General features: G+C 50.4%; 1 protein-coding gene across 3 annotated transcripts; it reads left to right on the top strand.

The window, feature by feature from the left end:
• The first annotated feature begins 7,639 nt into the window (after positions 1 to 7,639).
• Positions 7,640 to 18,010, top strand: LOC144308712 (uncharacterized). 3 transcript variants are annotated; one of them, XM_077889608.1, is made up of 4 exons: positions 7,640 to 7,772; positions 7,941 to 8,418; positions 10,439 to 10,484; positions 17,502 to 18,010. In XM_077889608.1, the coding sequence occupies exons 1-4, from the start codon at positions 7,691 to 7,693 to the stop codon at positions 17,814 to 17,816; spliced, it is 921 nt and encodes a 306-aa protein (XP_077745734.1). In that variant the 5' UTR covers positions 7,640 to 7,690; the 3' UTR covers positions 17,817 to 18,010. The 3 variants fall into 3 exon arrangements, with proteins under 3 accessions (XP_077745734.1, XP_077745733.1, XP_077745732.1); XM_077889607.1 differs by having other exon boundaries at positions 7,640 to 7,820; XM_077889606.1 differs by having other exon boundaries at positions 7,640 to 8,418.
• Positions 18,011 to 18,191: the final 181 nt, after the last annotated feature.

The following is an 18,191-nucleotide window of genomic DNA, read 5'->3' as shown; positions in this document are numbered from 1 at the left end:
ACTAGAATTTACTCATTTTAATTTTAATTTCCTCTTTCTTTCTTTCTTTCTTTCTTTCTTTTCTTTCTTTCTTTTTCTTTTCTTTCTTTCTCTTTCTTTCTTTTCTCTCTCTTTCTTTCCTTTCTTTTCTTTCTTTCTTTCTTTTTTTCTTTTTTTCTTTCCTTTCTTCTTTTTTCCAGCCAGATCAGACGAATCAACCCTGGTGATCAGTGGGGTGACAGATGCTGCAGCCAGATCCCCTCCACATTAGGAATTTACTTGTTCTATGTTATCTTTCCAGAGTATGTGTGTGTGTGTATATATATATAGATATACACATATATATAATTATATATATAATTATTTTTTGCCACTAGATTAAAGCTCATGGAAGTAAGGAGTCCTATTTTTTTAAAGTTCTTTTATTTTAATTCCAGTATAGTTAACATACAATGTTCTATTAGTTTCAAGTGTAGGATATAGTGATTCAACAATTCTATACATGATTCAGTTGCCCATCATGACACGTGTACTCTAGGAGCTCTGTTTTATTCATCACAGAACTCAAAGTGCCTGGCACTAAGGAGGCACTCGACCACTGCTTATGGGATGATGAACAAACATCTCTGGCTTGAGATAATAACACCATTTATGAATGCGAATTCTTTGTTGTGAGTTGGGGAGGGTGGAGAGTTAAAGCAGCAGAGTAGAACAAAAGACCTTCCTAAGCGCTCTATAAACTTAGCTATAGTTCCTCTAAGGATGGTTAGCTGTTTTTCCTATTATTATTGCTGTAGGTATTCTTTTATGTTTAAAACGATTTTATTCATGAGACACACACACACACACACACAGAGAGGCAGAGACAGAGGCAGAGGGAAAAGCAGACTGGGGAGGGGTGGTGGTGGTGGTGGTGGAGGCCAAGGCGGACTGGATCCCAAGAAGCTCAACCACTGAGCCACTCAGGCGCCCTCGATGTTCTTTTAAATGTCTTCCCTCACCTGGTGTTATTTATCAGCTTCTCCCCTCTCCTCTATTTGTGTCTATTTTAAGTTTTTTCCGGGGATCCCTGGGTGGCTCAGCGGTTTAGCACCTGCCTTCAGCCCAGGGTGTGATCCTGGAGTTCCGGGATTGAGTCCCACGTCGGGCTCCCTGCATGGAGCCTGCTTCTCCCTCTGCATGTGTCTCTGCCTCTCTCTCTCTGTGTGTCTGTCATGAATAAATAAATAAAATCTTTAAAAAAAGAAGAAAAATTTTTTCAGCTTTATTGAGGTATAAAAGACAAATTAAAATTTCAAATATTTAAAGTTACAAGTTGATATTTTGATGTATGTATACATCGTGAAAAGATTGCCAAAATCAAGGGAATTGACATACCTATCACCTCCCTGGTTGCCTTTTATTTCTGGTAACAACACTTAAGATCCACTCTCTTAGTGAATCTCAAGTATCAAGACCATGTTTTTAACGAAATCACCATGCTGTACATTCAATCTCCAGAACGTAATAATGTTGCATAATTGAAATTTGATACCCTTGGTCCAACATCTCCACGTTTTCCCTAAACCCTAACTCCTAAAACCACCATTCTGCACTCTGCTTCTAGGAGTTGAATTCTTTTATTTATTTTTCTTTAAAGATTTTATTTCCTTATTCATGAATGACAGAGAGAGAGAGAGAGAGAGAGAGAGGCAGAGACACAGGCAGAGTGAAAAGCAGGCTCCATGCAGGGAGCCCGACGTGGGACTCGATCCTGGGACCCCAGGATCGCTCCCGGAGCTGAAGGCAGGCGCCCAACCACTGAGCCACCCAGGGGTCCCCAGGAGTTGGATTTTTTTAGATTTCATATATAAATGGGATCATGCAGGTTGTCTTTCTGTGTCTGGCTTATTTAATAATTCAAAATAACTTCCTCCAGGTTCATTCAAGTTTTTATAAATGACATTTCCTAATTTTTAAAGCCCAAATGATATTCCATTATATATATAGATAGATAGATACATACATACATACATACACATATTTAAGTATATATATATATATATATATTCACCACATGGAGCCACTAACCGTGGTCATTTTGTCATAATGCACTAATGTAACAGACATAATTTAAAGAAAAAAATCCATGGAATTTTACTCTTAACACTTCAGTATAGCAGAGGAACCTGCAGTACCAGGCTCCTGCAGACTGGGATTCAGCAGCCAAATGATACAGCTCCCTGGAACAAACCTGAAGGGTCCATGGTGCCCTGAGATAGGGCAGAGAACACAAAATCTGCAGTGCTTTATTGCCACTTGCAATCATCAGCAGTAATAGTTAAATTGGAGCTATCTCTGATTTCACCCTCACCCCCTGAAGGCTAGAATTCTACACGCAGATGCCTCCCAAGACTTCCATATTTTATCACTGCAGACACAATAAATCTTCAGTTCTAGAAATGTTTAAAAAGAGTTTATTTATTTGACAGAGAGACAGAAAGGGGAGGAGAGGAGAGGAGAGAGAGAGAGAGAAAGCATAAGCAGGGGGAGCTGCAGAGGGAGAGGTAGACGCAGGCTCCCTGCTGAGCGGGGAGCTCCACTGGTCCCATAGGACCCCAAGATCATGACTTGAGCCAAAGGCAGACGCTTATCCGACTGAGCCACCCAGGTGCCTCTTAAATTCTAAAAATACCACCTGTAAAAAGTTACTTTTTAGGCAATCAGAAAACTCTAAATGTAGGCAACTGGGCCATGATTCCAACAGATTGTTGTTGTTTTTAAAGATTTTATTTATATATTCGTGAGAGACACAGGAGAGAGAGAGAGAGAGAGAGAGGCAGAGACACAGACAGAGGGAGAGGCAGGCTCCATGCAGAAAGCCCGATGCGGGACTCGAACCCGGAACCCCGGGATCACGCCCTGGGCCAAAGGCAGACGCTCAACCGCTGAGCCACCCAGGCATCCCTCCAACAGATTGTTGCTGCTATTTCGAGGCTCGGATTGCGCTGTGGCTATGGAGGTGAAGTGTCTAAGTTTTTTGGAAACTCCATACTATAAAAGTGTAGAGATGAAAAGACATACTGTCTTGAGTTTCACTCATTTCTTAAAAGGTTGTTTTTGTTTGTTTGTTTGGTTTTTGCTTTTGTTTGTTAAGTAATCTCGACAGCCAACAGGGGCCTCAAACACACCACCTGGAGATCGAGAGTCCCATGCTCCACTGCCTGAGGCAGCCAGGTGCCCCGCCCTTGAGTTTCTTTTAAATGATCACAGCCAGAAGAGAAGTATGGGCAGAGGAGAGGAAGATGAAAGGAAAGAATGGAGGGAGGGACGGAGAAGACAGGAGTAGATGATGGAGGAAGGAAGAAAGGAGGGAGGAAGGGGAGGGGGGAGAGAGAAAAGAGAGAAGAAAGGAGAGAGAAAGGGAAACCATCTTTCCGTACTTCATAAGAATTCTGTGAGGTGATTACCATTATTTTAGTGAACCCTGGTAGTAACAGGAATAGTTGCCCTATTTTCGGTTGGGGAAGAGGCGGCGAGAGACAGTCAGGCCTGCCAGTGTCACATAGTGAGCGGATAGCAGGAAAGCGGAAGGAGTGAAACTGTGCCCTGAAACCAGATGCAAGCGCTCCAAGTCCAGGGCCTGCTTACTTTCCTCAATTCCCTGGTCTTCCCTAGAAGATTTCTTGAGGTGGGAGCGGGTGGTGAGGGGCACCGTCTCCACTCGAGCCCATGCAAGTGCACACGTGACTTAGACAGATGCCACTACACACACAGAATTTTACATTCAAACTCAAGGGGACCTCCGATGTACCTGGTGGACAGCGGTGGCCTCCGAGCAGGGACTCTGGCTCTGGACCTGGGTGCCCACCCACCCCCCCCACTAACCGCAAGGAACTGAACCAAGAACCAGCTGAGAGAATCGCCTCCTAGAAACTCATCCTAAAACACTGCTTCCGCCAGGGCTCCCCCTGGCCCCAAACTCTCTCACGTTAACCATCATCCCAGACACACACACGTTCCAAAGCCCTCCTTGAATTCACCCCCCCCCCCCACCTAACATGTAAACTCTACGTGCCCCTCAGTATTACAGAGTTCTCTGCAGACACCTCTCTAGCTTCCTCTCCAGGTCACACTCCAGAGCCACCCTGGCTGTGTCTGGGTCCCCCTGAGATGAGCTGTATGCTTCTTCCCTCCTGGGGCTGCTCCTACTACCCCCTTGCACTGAGGTTCCATGCACGGCCTGCTTAGCATTTGCGGAACTTGGACTCCCTCTGAGGTGTAAGGGAAACCCCCACTGCTCCCCAAAAGCCCAATGTGCTTCTACCCGTGGCTGCGAGGAACAGTCTCTTCAGAGGTTTGTATCCTGCCCCACCTCCACCAAGCTCTGCACCTTGTCAAAGTCACGGACACTCTCTAGGCCTTCACTGCCTTGGTTAAGAAAAAAAAGTGAGGCCTCCACCGCCCCCAGCCACCCAAACCCCCTTCCCTCCTCGGGGCAGTAGTAGGATTGAGAGCCAGGCCCTGGGGCACAGTGAGCACTCACAGGAGGTCATAGCCGCTCAGGAGCAGGGGCGAGGCTCCCGGGCCGGCACCTCCGATCCCGGTGAGGGCCCAGGTGCAGCCTGACCCCACGTGGTCCTGACCCCTTCTTAGCTCCAGCGTCAGCTCCAGGTGTCTGAGCCCTCCCCGTGGGCCCTGTGTCAATCAATGGAAATGGCACAGCTCAGGAGAGCAGGGGCCAGCACGAGGAGCCCCATGCTACAGAGGGGCGGCATGGGACGCCGCATAGAGATGTCAGCTGATTTATTTACCTGGGACACAGACAGAGCCAGTTAGAGGTGGTGGGACTCCCATCAGTCTCTGCTTCTTTCCCTCAGGTGGGCTGATGTCTCTCCCCAGCCTGGGAGGGGCAGGATGCATGGCGGCGGCGGCGGCGGCGGCGGAGTCTGGACCAGAGACGCTCCCCACGCTGCCTGGCAGAGGGCCCTGTAAACACAGCAGCCAAAGAGGTTTATGGACTGAAGCCTACGGGGGGTACAATGAGACCGGGTGGCTCAGCGGGTGGAGCGGGCGACTCTTGGTCTTGCAGTCACCGGCCCCCAGCCCCACACTGGGTGTGGAGAGGACTTCAAAAAATCAGAAAAACAGAAAGTCCCCCCCAAAGACAGGTAGGGCAAAGACAGACCTGATAGTCACAGGATAGCGTGCTGTCCTCATTGCCATCTGCCAGTGGGTGACCATCACCTCGCTGCTCTCACGGACCCTCGTTAATGAGAAAAACACAAATGGACTGAAATCGGACATGTGCGACGGGCAAGGTATGGCCACCGGGAATATGTGATTTTTGTCGTCTCGGTGAGTTCGGCCACACCCTGGTGAGGTAGTTGTCGCTGCTATCCTTTTACAGAAGGGGAAACCAGGGTAAAGTGAGAATAAGCAGCTCCACAGGTTAGCCAGCTAACAAGGGGTGAGCGAGCCGGGGTGCAGGTTGCGGCCGACTGGCTCCAGAGCCCCCTCCCATGACGCCGGCCCACGGAACCATGAGTCGTGGCTGTTTTTGCTGAGGATGATGCTCCATTCCGGTTTTAAAATGTGCGACGTGTGAAGAAGGTTAAGTAAACATTTTAACAAGTAAACGCTACCCACAACCGATGCCCAGGTAGGGCGATGCATGGCAAGGCTCCCGTGAGTGACTGAAGGAGAGCACCCGGGAGTGAACGCTCCGTGGCGCCCTGAGACAGGAAAGAACCTGCCACGGAAGCCGCCACAGATATCGTAGGTAGTCGAACACCAAGAGGAGGAAAACCCCTGTAGGTCTCTCACGCAGTAACTGATCTCAAGTCCACAGTTGTGCCTTGGGTCCAGTCGGGCCAAGAGGGCGTGGGGTGGGGTGGGCGCCTGTGGCACCCAACAAGGGGCCAACCTGGGGAGGAAACATTGGGTGTGAGCCAGGAGGAGGCAGTCCTACTGCCATCCCTTACCGCCTCTTTGAAAATGAATCGGTCCACAGACCTTTTGTAGTTAGTTTCTTGCCCCTCCTGCAGGAGCACGGGGCAAGGGGCGCGCTTCCATCCCCTTAGGCACAGTTAGTGAGGCACCTAGGGCCCGAGATGCGTTTTAGGAGCCCACAGAAATGAGGCAGCTTCTGATTTCAATTTATTTAAAGATCTTTTATCTATTTAAATACACGGGGGTGGGGGTGGGGGCAGAGAGAGAGGCAGAGACACAGGCAGAGAGAGAAGCCGACTCCATGCAGGGAGCGCGACGACGTGGGACTGGATCCCAGGTCTCCAGGATCAGGCCCTGGGCCGAAGGCGGCGCCAAACCGCCGAGCTACCCGGGCTGCCCAGCTTCTGATTTCAAATGGAGTTGGAGGAGTGAGGCTGTGCGGTAAACGTAGGGTAAGTCAAGTCCGTTGTCCGGCACAGGACCCGTTGTTGGAATCTATGTTCAAAATTCAGGATACTAACAAAAGTGCTGGGGCATCTGTAAAACAGCTCTGGGGGCAGCCCCGGTGGCTCAGCGGTTTAGGGCCGCCGTCGTCGGTCCCGGGGCGCGATCCTGGGGTCCCGGGATCGAGTCCCACGTCGGGCTCCCTGCACGGAGCCTGCTTCTCCCTCTGCCTGTGTCTCTGCCTCCTCTCTCTCTGTGTCTCTCATGAATATATAAATAACATCTTTGAAACACACACACACACACACACACACACGAAGAAAAACTAAGGGGAGGAGGGAAAGGGGTGGGGGAGAAACGGTGGCAAGAAAGTGGGTGGGTCATCACCCAGATCCCAAGGGTCCCACCCTAAGGGGCATACATGCATGCTTGTCTAGAGCATCTGGGCAGAGGCATAGACGCTGAGCCCAAACGGGATTCAGGATCCATGGTTGCAATGAGAGAAACAAAGGTTTGAGCCAAAGGCCTGGGAAAAACGCCACCAAGCCGGAGCTCGTACAGTTCCAGCAGACCAGGAACGCCCTGAGCGCTGTGCGGGTTCGGAGCCCTGTACCGAGACGGGCTCAAATTACTCAAATTCTAGAGGCGCCGGACATTCTCAAGGCGCAAGCTCGGTTTTCTGTGCATAGTGCGCGTCTGAGCACCAGGCACGCTCAGAAGAGCCGAGCCCAAGCTTCTGTTCTCGGGTACCCGGGAGTCTGGGGCGGGGAGGGGGGGGGGAGGGGGAGTCTGGCGGGCTCTGACTTGAGGCGCCTCACAGAAAAACCTCCAAGTGGCACCTCGGAGCCCGTGACATTCGTCGGATGCCTATTCCCTGCCTAGTCGCCGCCGCTGGATACGCAGGGCCGGCCCAAGAGACATTCTCCCAACACTTCTTCTGCAAGGGCTCCAGAGCTAGGGGGAGGTCTGCCTCTCAGCCTCCCCAGATTTGGGGCGCATGAGCCTAGCTGGGACTTGAAGAAGACTCAACCTGTCTCGCTAGGCATTGACCGACGGATGCACTGGGCAAAGAAAGCGCTCCCCACCGGAGCTCTCCCTGCAAGTGCACCGCCCGGGGGGTACCAAGCCCAGCCGCATGCGCACCTCGGCGAGCCCACCCCGCCCCGCTCCGGAGGGGGTGTATATAGATAGAGAGAGGCCGTCTGCTCAGAAGCGGGGGGAACCTGACAGCGCGAGGACCGCTCCGTGGGAGCCTGGCGGCGCGGCACCTCTCTGCGGCCGACCCACGGATCCAGGAGGACCCCGCGCGGGATCTGCAGGGAACAGCGCGAGGGCTATGGAGCCTCTGAGCCGACGCAGGGACGAAGTCATGGGCTTCCTCGGCCCGGGAGTCGACGAGGGCGGGGAAGAGCCGCAGGGTCGGTGCCGGTTGGGACACGTGCCTCCATCAAGCCCCAGAAACGAAGGTTCCCTGGGCGAGGGGAGCAGGCCCGACGCCCCGCAGATGCTGCTGCCCCTTGCCTCCCGCCTCCCACAGCCTAGGCTCCGATGCCCTGATCTCTCCGTGTGGCTTTCCTCCTTTGCAGAAACCCAGCCTGTGGCCATGTCGCTGACCCACGAGGGAGCGGCGGCCGAGTTCACACCTGACCACGGCGGGGGAGCAGACCAGGTCATGGAGGCAGCTGACGGCGAGGGTGACGGTGACGGTGACGGTGACGGTGACGGCGAGGGTGACGGTCAGGGCCAGCGCGACGGTGACGGTCAGGGCCAGCGCGACGGTGACGACGGTCAGGGCCAGCGCGACCGTGACGGTGAAGGCCAGCGCGACGGCGAGGAGGCAATGGGTGACGAGGCCGCGGGATTTCCACTGCCGGCGGGCGACGGGACCCCCCAGGGGCACGGCGACCAGGGCCCAGCGCCAGGGCGGCCGCCCCAGGCCACCGTCGCGTGTCCCCTGCCGGGCAACGGGCAGCAGGCGGGCCAGCGCATCGTGTTCAGCCGCGTGCAGCTGCATGAGCTGGAGAGCGTGTTCCAGCGCACCCAGTACCCCAGCGCGCCTACGCGGTAAGCCGGCTGCCCCGCGGGGCGCCGGGGAGCGGGAGGGCCCGGGGCCGGTTATCACCCGTCTCTCTCCTCGAGGCTGAAGTCTAAGCTACCGGCCTCGAGGCGGCGGGGGGCCGGCTGGGCACTGGGGCTCCGGGCTCGGCCTGGGGCGGTTGTCGGGAGCCCAGCGCTCCGTGGGCGGGGCCAGGGCGGCGACGGCGGAAGTTAAGCCCATGTGCTCGGGCCAGCGCGTCCACCAGCTGGTGACATAAACAAGTCCCGCCGAACACCGTGGGCGAGAGGCGAGGGGGGCGGAGGGCGCAACCGGCTTAGGGTCCTACCTACTAAGGTGGTTTAAAATCCTGATCGCGGCAGGGCAGCCCGGGTGGCTCAGAGGTTTGGCGCCGCCTTCCGCCCAGGGCGTGATCCTGGAGACCCGGCATGGAGCCCCACGTGGGCTCCCTGCATGGAGCCTGCTTCTCTCTCTGCCTGTGTCTCCGCCTCCCTCTCTGTGTGTGTGTGTGTGTGTGTGTGTGTGTGTGTGTGTGTCTCGAATGAATGAATGAATGAATGAATGAATGAAATCCTGATCAGTCCTCTCGTCCTCAAGTATTTCTGCGCTGATTTCTAAAATCTTATTGGGTTGAAGGAATCTCTACGCTCACCGTAGGGCCCCTGCACCAACTTGTACATTGTTTTTAAGTAGCTATGTCCTATTTTAAAAAGATTTTTTTTTATTTATTCCTGAGAGACACAAAGAGAGAGAGAGGCTGAGGGAGAAGCAGGCTCCACGCAGGAAGCCTGACGTGGGACTCTATCCTCGGTCTCCAGGATCACAGCCTGGGCTGAAGGCAGGCGCTAAACCGCTGACACACCCGGGCTGCCCGCGTTGTACATTTTTAAATACTGCAGCTGAAAAACTGTCTGGATGAGTGAATATTCTCCATGCTCTGAAATTTTGCTCAAGGTCTTTGAAAATCTTAAAATTAAAAAAAAAAAAAAAAAGAAAGAAAAGAAAAGAAAAAGGGGGCGCCTGGCTGGCTCAGGCAGTAGAGAATGTGACTCTTGATTTGGGGTGGGAAGTTGGAGTTCCACACCGGCTGTAGAGATTCTTTGAAAATAAAATCTGAGGGCGCCTGGGTGGCTCGATGGGTTAGGCTTCTGCCTTCTTCATCTGAGGTCAGGATCCCAGAGTCCTGGGATTGGACCCCAAGTGGGGCTGGCTCCCTGCTCGGCAGGGAGTCCGCTTCTCCCTCTCTTCTGCCCCTGCTCCTGTGCACTTGCTCTCTCTCTCTCTCACTGTCTCTCAAATAAATACGTAAAATCTTTGAAAAAAATAAAAGTTAAATCTGAATAGAAATTAAATTTAAATTTTGCTTGGCAGAAAACTGCCCCAGAAAAGGAAGCCTCAAGCTAGCCATTACAGAACAGTGTGTGTGTGTGTGTGTGTGTGTTGTGTGTGGGGGGGGTGGTATGGTTTCTGCTGCCGTGCTCGGGGACAGAGGAGGGGGGGGAATTTAGTGATACCCACACTTTAAACACAACCAAAGAATGAACAGCAGTTTGTGCCATCCCTTAGCACCCAGCAGCAATGTACTCCAACTTGATCATCGCTGAGAGAGGGAGACAGAGAGAGATGGATGGGCCGCACCTTGTTTTAGGGCTCTAGTTTAATCCCATAAAATGGGTAAGAGCAACGACTGAAAGTCCATAGAGGTAGTTCCTCAGGCATTTTTCTTCATTTTCAAGTTGGTAACACTAAAAGACACTGCATCAGAGTGTCGTGTGTTCTTGGGGACTGTGCCTCCTTTACCCGCGACACTTGGCTTTCCTGAAATTCTCTGTCAACTGAATCTCGCTGTAAATCCTGAAATGGTGTGACTTTTTCCAGTGTAGAGACTGGTTCAGAAAAATGCCACTGACATTTCCCCCCCCCACCAAAAAAAAAAAAACTTTTTAAAGAGAGGAACAAAATACACTGTATTTTATTTAATTCACCCCAAACTCCACATACTGAATACTTGTGATTTTCTCCCCTCAGCCAGGAGCTTGCAAGATTCATGGATGTGTCTGAAGCCAGAGTGCAGGTCAGTAAACCTCAAAAAAACAAAGTGGCTGGGAGGCATTCTAAAACTGGCATCAGGACTTGGGCACCGTTGTCCTAGAGAGAGCTTCTCACCTTCCTGGGTTTTTGTTGCCTTTTCTAGATTTGGGAACGGAGTGTTGTTGAACTTTTGGGTCTGGGGCAGGAGGGGGGGGTGTGGGGAAGGCGGGGGGTACGGGACATGGGATACCTAAAGCCCAGGTTTTGGAAATTGCCCATTTCCAGAGGGAATGTCATTTCCTAAAAGGAATGAAAAAATTAGTATAGTAGGGGATCGCTTATATACAAATCTACATATACGTTTGTATTAACTGTACCTATGTATACTTTTAGATGTCACTGAATTAGACGAATAATACACATATTTATATAGATTTTTAAATGTAGTATAAATAGGGACGCCTGGGTGGCTCAGCGGTTGAGCGTCTGCCTTTGGCTCAGGGCGTGTGATCCCAGAGTCCTCGGATCGAGTCCCACATGGGGCTCCCGGAATGGAGCCTGCTTCTCCCTGTGCCTGTGTCTCTGCCTCTCTCTCTGTGCGTCTCTCACGAATAAATAAAGAGCATCTTTAAAAACTAACTAACTAAAAAAATAGAAATAGAAAGATAATCACAAGTATAGATCATATACAGTATATGTGCCGTTTTTGTACGCAATATAGATCTATATACTAACATATACTTTATATATTGTAAATATGTACTGCAGAAATATATGGAATGTAGTAACATAAATTATAGAATACATAAAATACATTTAATTTGTAGAACATATGCCTATATATTTATCTAATACAGAATATGTATTTTTTAAAGATTTATTTATTTATTTATTTATTTATTTATTTATGACCGACACACACAGAGAGAGAGAGAGAGGCAGAGACACAGGAGGAAGGAGAAGCAGGCTCCATGCCGGGAGCCCGACGCGGGACTCGATCCCGGGACTCCAGGATCGTGCCCTGGGCCAAAGGCAGGCGCCAAACCGCTGAGCCACCCAGGGATCCCCAGAATATGTATTTGATATGTTAAGTGTACATGTAAAAATATGCAGGATATCAAAAGCATATTCTTTTCTTTTCCTAAGTATCTCCTTTTTATTTGTTCCCCGTATATTTTTTTATTGGAGTTCCTGAGTATCTCCTATAGCAGATAAACACCATAGATATCCGTAGGACATCATTGCTATAGCCAACATAAAATACATTTATAGAGGTCATATACAATTCATATAATTATCACCCATATTGATAGTCATCTGTAACATAGAATTGCCATATAATCCCTGTATAATAATATAGCCAATAGCGTGTTCCTTACTGTATTAATTACGGATCACATACAGATCAATGGGATCCCTGGGTGGCTCGGCGGTTTGGCGCCTGCCTTTGGCCCAGGGCACGATCCTGGAGTCCCGGGATCGAGTCCCACATCGGGCTCCCTGCATGGAGCCTGCTTCTCCCTCTGCCTATATCTCTGCCTCTCTCTGTGTCTCTCATGAATGAATGAATAAATAAAATCTTAAAACAAAAATACGAATCAATGGTCACGTACTATGAATTGATGTTATTCATTAGCACATCAATATGTTGATATCGTAAGATCATTATGTGGTATTAATGGTTCTCTAGAATATAGTCATCGTGTATTATTTGATCAGTATAATATGATGGTATATTTATGGAGTTCATATATATATTTACGTATAAATTACTTACATTTAGCTTGGAGACACCAGTAGATATTGTACATAATTTTACATATACATATATATATGTAAATATATATATATATTTTAAAAGATTTTTATTTATTTACGAAGAAGGCAGAGACGCAGGCAGAGAGAGAAGCAGGCTCCTCGCAGGGAGCCGGATGCGGGACTCGATCCCGGGAGTCCGGGGTCACGCCCTGAGCGGAAGGCACACAGGCTCAACCACTGAGCCACCCAGGTGTCCCTATACATAATATATTTAGACAGAGCACATTTTATAATACTATATACTTAAACATATGTATTTTATAGAACTATAAAGAAATCAATGCCCAAAAGCACACATACTCACACAGAGCGCATCTTCTGAACGGGTCATCACTTAGGCGACACTTCATTGTCGGGACACATCCAGATGGAGTCTGAAGTAGAAATCGTTCACATTAATGCACCAAGGAGTTTAATTAGACTAATCTACAGAAAACAAGCATAAGCTGTTTGCATAAGGAGTGAATTGACAAATATTTGGGCATTGGCTTCGGGGAAGATGTCACACCTATGACACAGCAGAGAAGCAAGAACCTTACGTCCAGTTAAGCTGAGACTTATGGGGAGGGTGTAGCATAAAGTACAACCGCCTAGGCCTCCTGCTCTTGGTGTTCACTTTTAATACATGATGTTTTTGTTGTAGGATTGACACGAAAGCAATTTTATCTTTCAATTATAAAATTACTGTAATTTAGTTTTAATCTTATTTTTATTTTTTTCATTTTATTTTAAAAGTTCAGAAATGTATTTATTTTTACTATTACTGCTTTTAGGCTTTTTGTGCAAGTGCCCGGAACTCCTGCTGTATTTGGTTGTTGTGGTGGTGGTGGTGGTGGTTTTATAGGTATGATTTCTTGCTCTAGGATTCAGGTGAAGGGAATTTCACTTTTTTTAAAAGAGATTTTATTTGTTTATTCCTGACAGACAGAGAGAGCGAGGCATAGACACACAGGCAGAGAGGGAGAAGCAGGCTCCATGCAGGGAGCCTGACGCGGGACTCGATCCTGGGTCTCCAGGGTCACGCCCCGGGCCGAAGGCGGCGCTAAACCACTGAACCACCGGGGCTGCCCAGGAATTTCACTTTTTAATTCAAAAAAAAAAAAAAAAAAAAGGATTGCATTTAAAAGCTTTTAAATTTCATTTACTTAGTTTTAGAGCTATTGCTTTGAAGGGTTTGGTAAAGAGGTGTGGAGAGTGGCAGGGCTACTTCTTCATTTTCTGGAACTCCTGGATGCGTCAGCCTGAAAACACTGCTAGACAGTAGGTTGTGCATTATGGTGGAGATGCCCCGGTGCAACCTTTGAAATCTGTCTAGAAGACAAAAGAAACGGAAACAACAAGTTCAAACAGGGTTCCACCAACCTAACAAAGGTGGAGGCCAATCTAACCAGGTGGAAGCCATCCTAACACAGGTGGAAGCATAAGGCGTGACCTGTGCCTCGGGGATGTGACTCACGTTCCAATTTCTGAAACTACCAAATGCACTGGTGAAGATTCCGTTTGGGAATGTCTGACACCTGTGATTTTTATCGTCCTTTGTCCTTCTAGGAAGAGATTGTGTGGAATTGGTCACTAGTGGGGACCGGCTCTTAGCTCAGGCTGGGTTCTGCCGGGGGCAATTGGAAAGACTTTGTCCTTGGCTCAGTCAGGGACGGCTCACTTGTGGCTCGATGGATCAAGGGGTGATTGAAACCACAGAAAGCCTAAGTGGAATCAAAGGATAATTTGGGGGGGAAAAAGAGAAATAAGAGGGAAAGAATGGAAAAGAAAACTCAGGGTGGGCTTGTTAGCTCTGCCGCACGCACAGGGTCTACTTCTGTGAAGGAAAGGGGCTGCAGAAGTGGACACGGGGAGGCCACCCAGGCAGCCCAGCAAAGCAGGCCCCAGAGAGCAGGGGCTGGGCTGCGGCGAAGCAGGCGTGGCCAGGGCTGGGGAGGCCCAGGCCCCTCTGCTCTGTCAAGCGGGCCAAGCAAGCTCAGAGAAGACAGACACCCTTGAGTGTGGGTGGGTTGGGGACGCCTGGGTGGCTCAGTGGTTGAGCGTCTGCCTTTGGCCCAGGGCGTGATCCTGAGTCACGGGATCGAGTCCCAAATCAGGTTCCCTGCATGGAGCCTGCTTCTCCCTCTGCCTATGTCTTTGCTTCTCTCTCTGTGTGTGTCTCTCACTAGTAAATAAATAAAATCTTTAAAAAAAAAAAAAGCGTGGGCGGGTTGATTTTCCCCTCCATGGGCTTGCATAATGCTCTTTCAGCGGGGTTCTGAAGGGCAAAGGACCCATGAGAAACAAATGAGGAAAAACACCTAATGTCCTTCCTCCTCCCTTTGCAAACTCTACAGCATGAATTTTCGCACACGTTTTCCCCAGTTTTTTTTTAAAGATTATTTATTTATTCACGACAGACACACACACACAGACACAGAGAGAGAGAGAGAGAGAGAGAGACAGGCAGAAGGAGAAGCAGGCTCCATGCAGGGAGCCCGACGTGGGAGTCGATCCCAGGTCTCCAGGATCACACCCCGGGCTGAGGGTAGCACTAAACCGCTGTGCCACCGGGGCTGCCCAATTTTCCCCAGTTTTATTAAGACATGTTACATACAGCCTTGTATACATTTGAGGTGTACAGCATAATGATCTGCCTTACGTATATTGTGAAATGATTACCATGGTAGGTTTAGTTACCATCCATCATGTCCTAGAGAGAGAGATTTAAAAAGGAAAAAGAGAAAAAAGGAAAGCAAACAGTTTGTTCTTTGTGACTAGAAGTCTTGAAATTGAATCTCTAAACTGTCCTATATCCCATAAGGCAGGGCTCAGTATAGTCATCATGTTACTTCCTAGTCCTAGTCCTTATTTCTCTTAAAACTGCAAGTTTTTACCTTTTGACCACCCTCAGGCAGTTTCTGCACCCACCCCTTCTAGTGGTCACAAATCTGATCTGATTTCCTATGAAGTGGTTGGGTTTTTCATTTTTAGATTCCACATACAACTGAGATCATAGAGTGTGTGAAGACAATTTTTTTTAAACATTGAGAGAGAGAGAGAGAGAGGCAGAGACACAGGCAGGGGGAGAAGCAGGCACCTCACAGGCAGCCTGATGCGGGACTCGATCCCAGAACCCCGGGATCACGCCCTGAGCCAAAGACAGACGTTCAACCGCTGAGCCACCCAGGGGTCCCTGTGCGAAGACGATTTTGACGGATGTCCCCCACCTGCAGTGAGAGTTGTTTTCTGAATCCAGTATTAGAAATATGGAACTAGTATCGGTGACTATGTCACGTAGGCTACTTTGCATTTATGTAGATTTGGCCTCCGGTGAACTTGGATCCCCCAAGATGAGGTCCACAGCACTGGTGTTGTTAGACTACATTTTCATGCAGCAGGAAGGCCAACCAGGAAGATGGCAGAGGGAAAATGAGTCAACGGAGAAGAGTAGAGGCCCCTGGTCTCAAGGGACATTTGCAAATTGGGAATGTCTAATACGAAATACAAAGAAATTCCGTTAAGTAGGATGCAGAGAGGACAGTGGCCTCCAAAGCACAGGTTTCATTTGTAGGGTTCACAGTTGGCAGGTGTCAGAGAGGAGCCATTTTGTGACTCCTCACCCACACGGTGGCTGACGGTCTTCCTAAAATGTCAGTGTCACCTTCTTGCCTTAAGAATACCGTATGATCTTTTGAAAAGGATTTTGTTTATTTATTAGAGAGAAACAATAAGTAGTGAGAGAGAGCATGAGCAGGGAGGAGAGGGAGAAGCAGGTTCCCTGCAAGCAGGGAGCCCTACACAGGGCTCCACTCCAGGACCCTGAGATCGTGACCTGAGCCGAAGGCAGACGCTCAACTGCCACCGAGGAACCCCAGGAATACCATGTGATTGCACTTATACGTGTGGAATCATCAGAACAAAAGAAACGAACAAACAAAGCAGATACCGGCTCAAATACAGAGGACAAAATCGAGGTTGCCAGAGGGGAGGGGTGGGGTTGGGGGGACAAGCCAAACAAGTGAGGCGGATTAGGAGGTACCAAGGTCAGTTAAAAAAAATAAATCAGTCCCGGGGATGAAGAGTATGACATAGGGAATATAGTCAGTAACACTGCCATCATTTTTGTATGGCCTTGAAGGGTGGTGACTCCACTTAGGGCGGCGAGCCATCTTGTGAGTAGAGAACCGTGGAATCAGTATGTCGTACGCCCGAGATGAATACAATATTGTAGGTCAATTATCCTTCAGCGAAAAACAGAAACAAGAATAAGGGGTGGGAAGGGGCCCTCCCGGCTGAGTCGAGGGGGTCTAGGGAGCCCTGCCCTGCTGGGCAGCGGGGGTCCTGTCCAGGGTGCTGGAACTGTAGCCCGAGCAGAGTGAGCTGACCGGGTGCTGAGCCCAGGAGAGCCTGGAGCAGGGTACGTCCGGGCTGCAGGCTGCAGAACTGACAACAGCGACAGTGGTGTGCCTCTTCTCCCTCAGCCCGTTGGCTGGGCAACGATTTTAAGGATTTCACTAAATCCGGTCCTAGTTAGTCTAAACATTCATTGCCCCCAACGTCTAAAATACTCAGGTCGCGTCCGCCGCCTCGGCTCCCTTCTGTCCCAGCCAGACAAGCCACGGGCTCCTGGGCCCTCCGTGCCCAAGCCTCGCTCACAATACCGTCTCTTGAAGCTAGGGAGAGGTTTCGGAAGATGAAACCTTTAGCCATCCATCCTTAAGGGAAAGCTGTCGTGGAAAGATCCAGCGCGTCCCTATTGATGATTTTCTGTACGTGGAAGGTGGGCGTTGTTCCCCGCAGCAGGACTTTTGAATGGCCCTGAGCTTCCCCCACAAGCGGCGTGACACCTGCCTGGTGACTAGGGGTGACTTGGACAGCTGGTGGTCAGCTGTGAGGGCACAGACATCCCAGGTGGAACAGCGGCAGCAGGGACGGAGCGCGGTTCCTCCGCTACACCTGCTGCTGAGAACAGGGGGCAAGAGCAATATGCAGGGTGGGAGGGCAGAGTCAGAGCAGTGAGCTGAGCCAGGGCCTGGCGCCTGGTGGGTGCTGCTGTGTCAGGGTGAGCTGCAGGGAGGCCTGTGTCCCTAACTTCCCTAGGATGTTTTAGCGAGAAGGAAATAGCTTCCCCGGTGCAGGTTCCACCGTGCAGGGCAGAGAGAGAGTGGGCTGCGGTGTTGTTTCCCGTATGACATTCAGTGCTCAATGTACTAAACTTTTCTCTCTCTCTCTCTCTCTCTCTCTCTCTCTCTGATTTTAGGTTTGGTTCAAGAACAGGAGGGCCAAGTGGAGGAGACACCAGAGGGCAGTGAGGTTCAGAACCATGCCTCCCGTGGCCCTGGTCCCCCCCATCGTCATTAACTTGGGTGGACCCTGCCGTACCATCCTCATTCAGGAGCCGAATCGCATATGGGTTCTTCAGGAGCCACTGCTGCTGGGGCCACCTCAGCCGCTCATGCCATCCTTTCCTGTGGTCTTCTTGCCTCCTCTGCCCTGGCTTCCTCCACCTCTCCCTCTGTGCGGCTACCCTCCCGTGGCCGGTCCGGCTTTCCTACCATCCCTAGTTCTGCTGTAAGCCCTCTGCCCCGAAAAGGGCCTCCGTGACCGCTTTTTCCCCACGGGAAATGCGCTCTGCAGCGCGTGCGGATTCTGTGTAGCTCACCATCAGGAGCAGTGCGCTACCTGCCGCCTGCTCGGTGGATGCAAGACAAGTGCAAATTCACTGACCCTCCGTTTTAGGGCACTTTCTGTCTCTTCAATAAAGTTGTGAACGAGTTCTCTGCGTATTTATTTCGCGTGTGGGACCGGGTCAGTCCGTGTGACGGCCGGTGCCGTCCATCCGGAAAGGCAAGGGGGTCTGCGTCCGTGCGGCCGCGTCCCTGGGCCGCCATCAGGAGGCCGGGCCCACCTGCGAGGTTCCCCAAGCGCCCACGGCCCGCCTGCAGGCTCC

The sequence above is a fragment of the Canis aureus genome, chromosome X (genome assembly GCF_053574225.1).
Source record: "Canis aureus isolate CA01 chromosome X, VMU_Caureus_v.1.0, whole genome shotgun sequence".
Taxonomy (NCBI): domain Eukaryota; kingdom Metazoa; phylum Chordata; class Mammalia; order Carnivora; family Canidae; genus Canis; species Canis aureus.
The sequence above is the reverse complement of the archived record's forward strand: the minus strand, read 5'-3'. Positions and strand labels throughout refer to the sequence as shown.

Coding starts and splice junctions, on each gene's coding strand:
- LOC144308712 (XM_077889606.1), top strand. CDS start 7,691: ATGGAGCCTCTGAGCCGACGCAGGGACGAAGTCATGGGCTTCCTCGGC. Junction 8,419..10,438: donor TACCCCAGCGCGCCTACGCG/GTAAGCCGGCTG, acceptor TTCTCCCCTCAG/CCAGGAGCTTGCAAGATTCA. Junction 10,485..17,501: donor TGTCTGAAGCCAGAGTGCAG/GTCAGTAAACCT, acceptor CTCTGATTTTAG/GTTTGGTTCAAGAACAGGAG.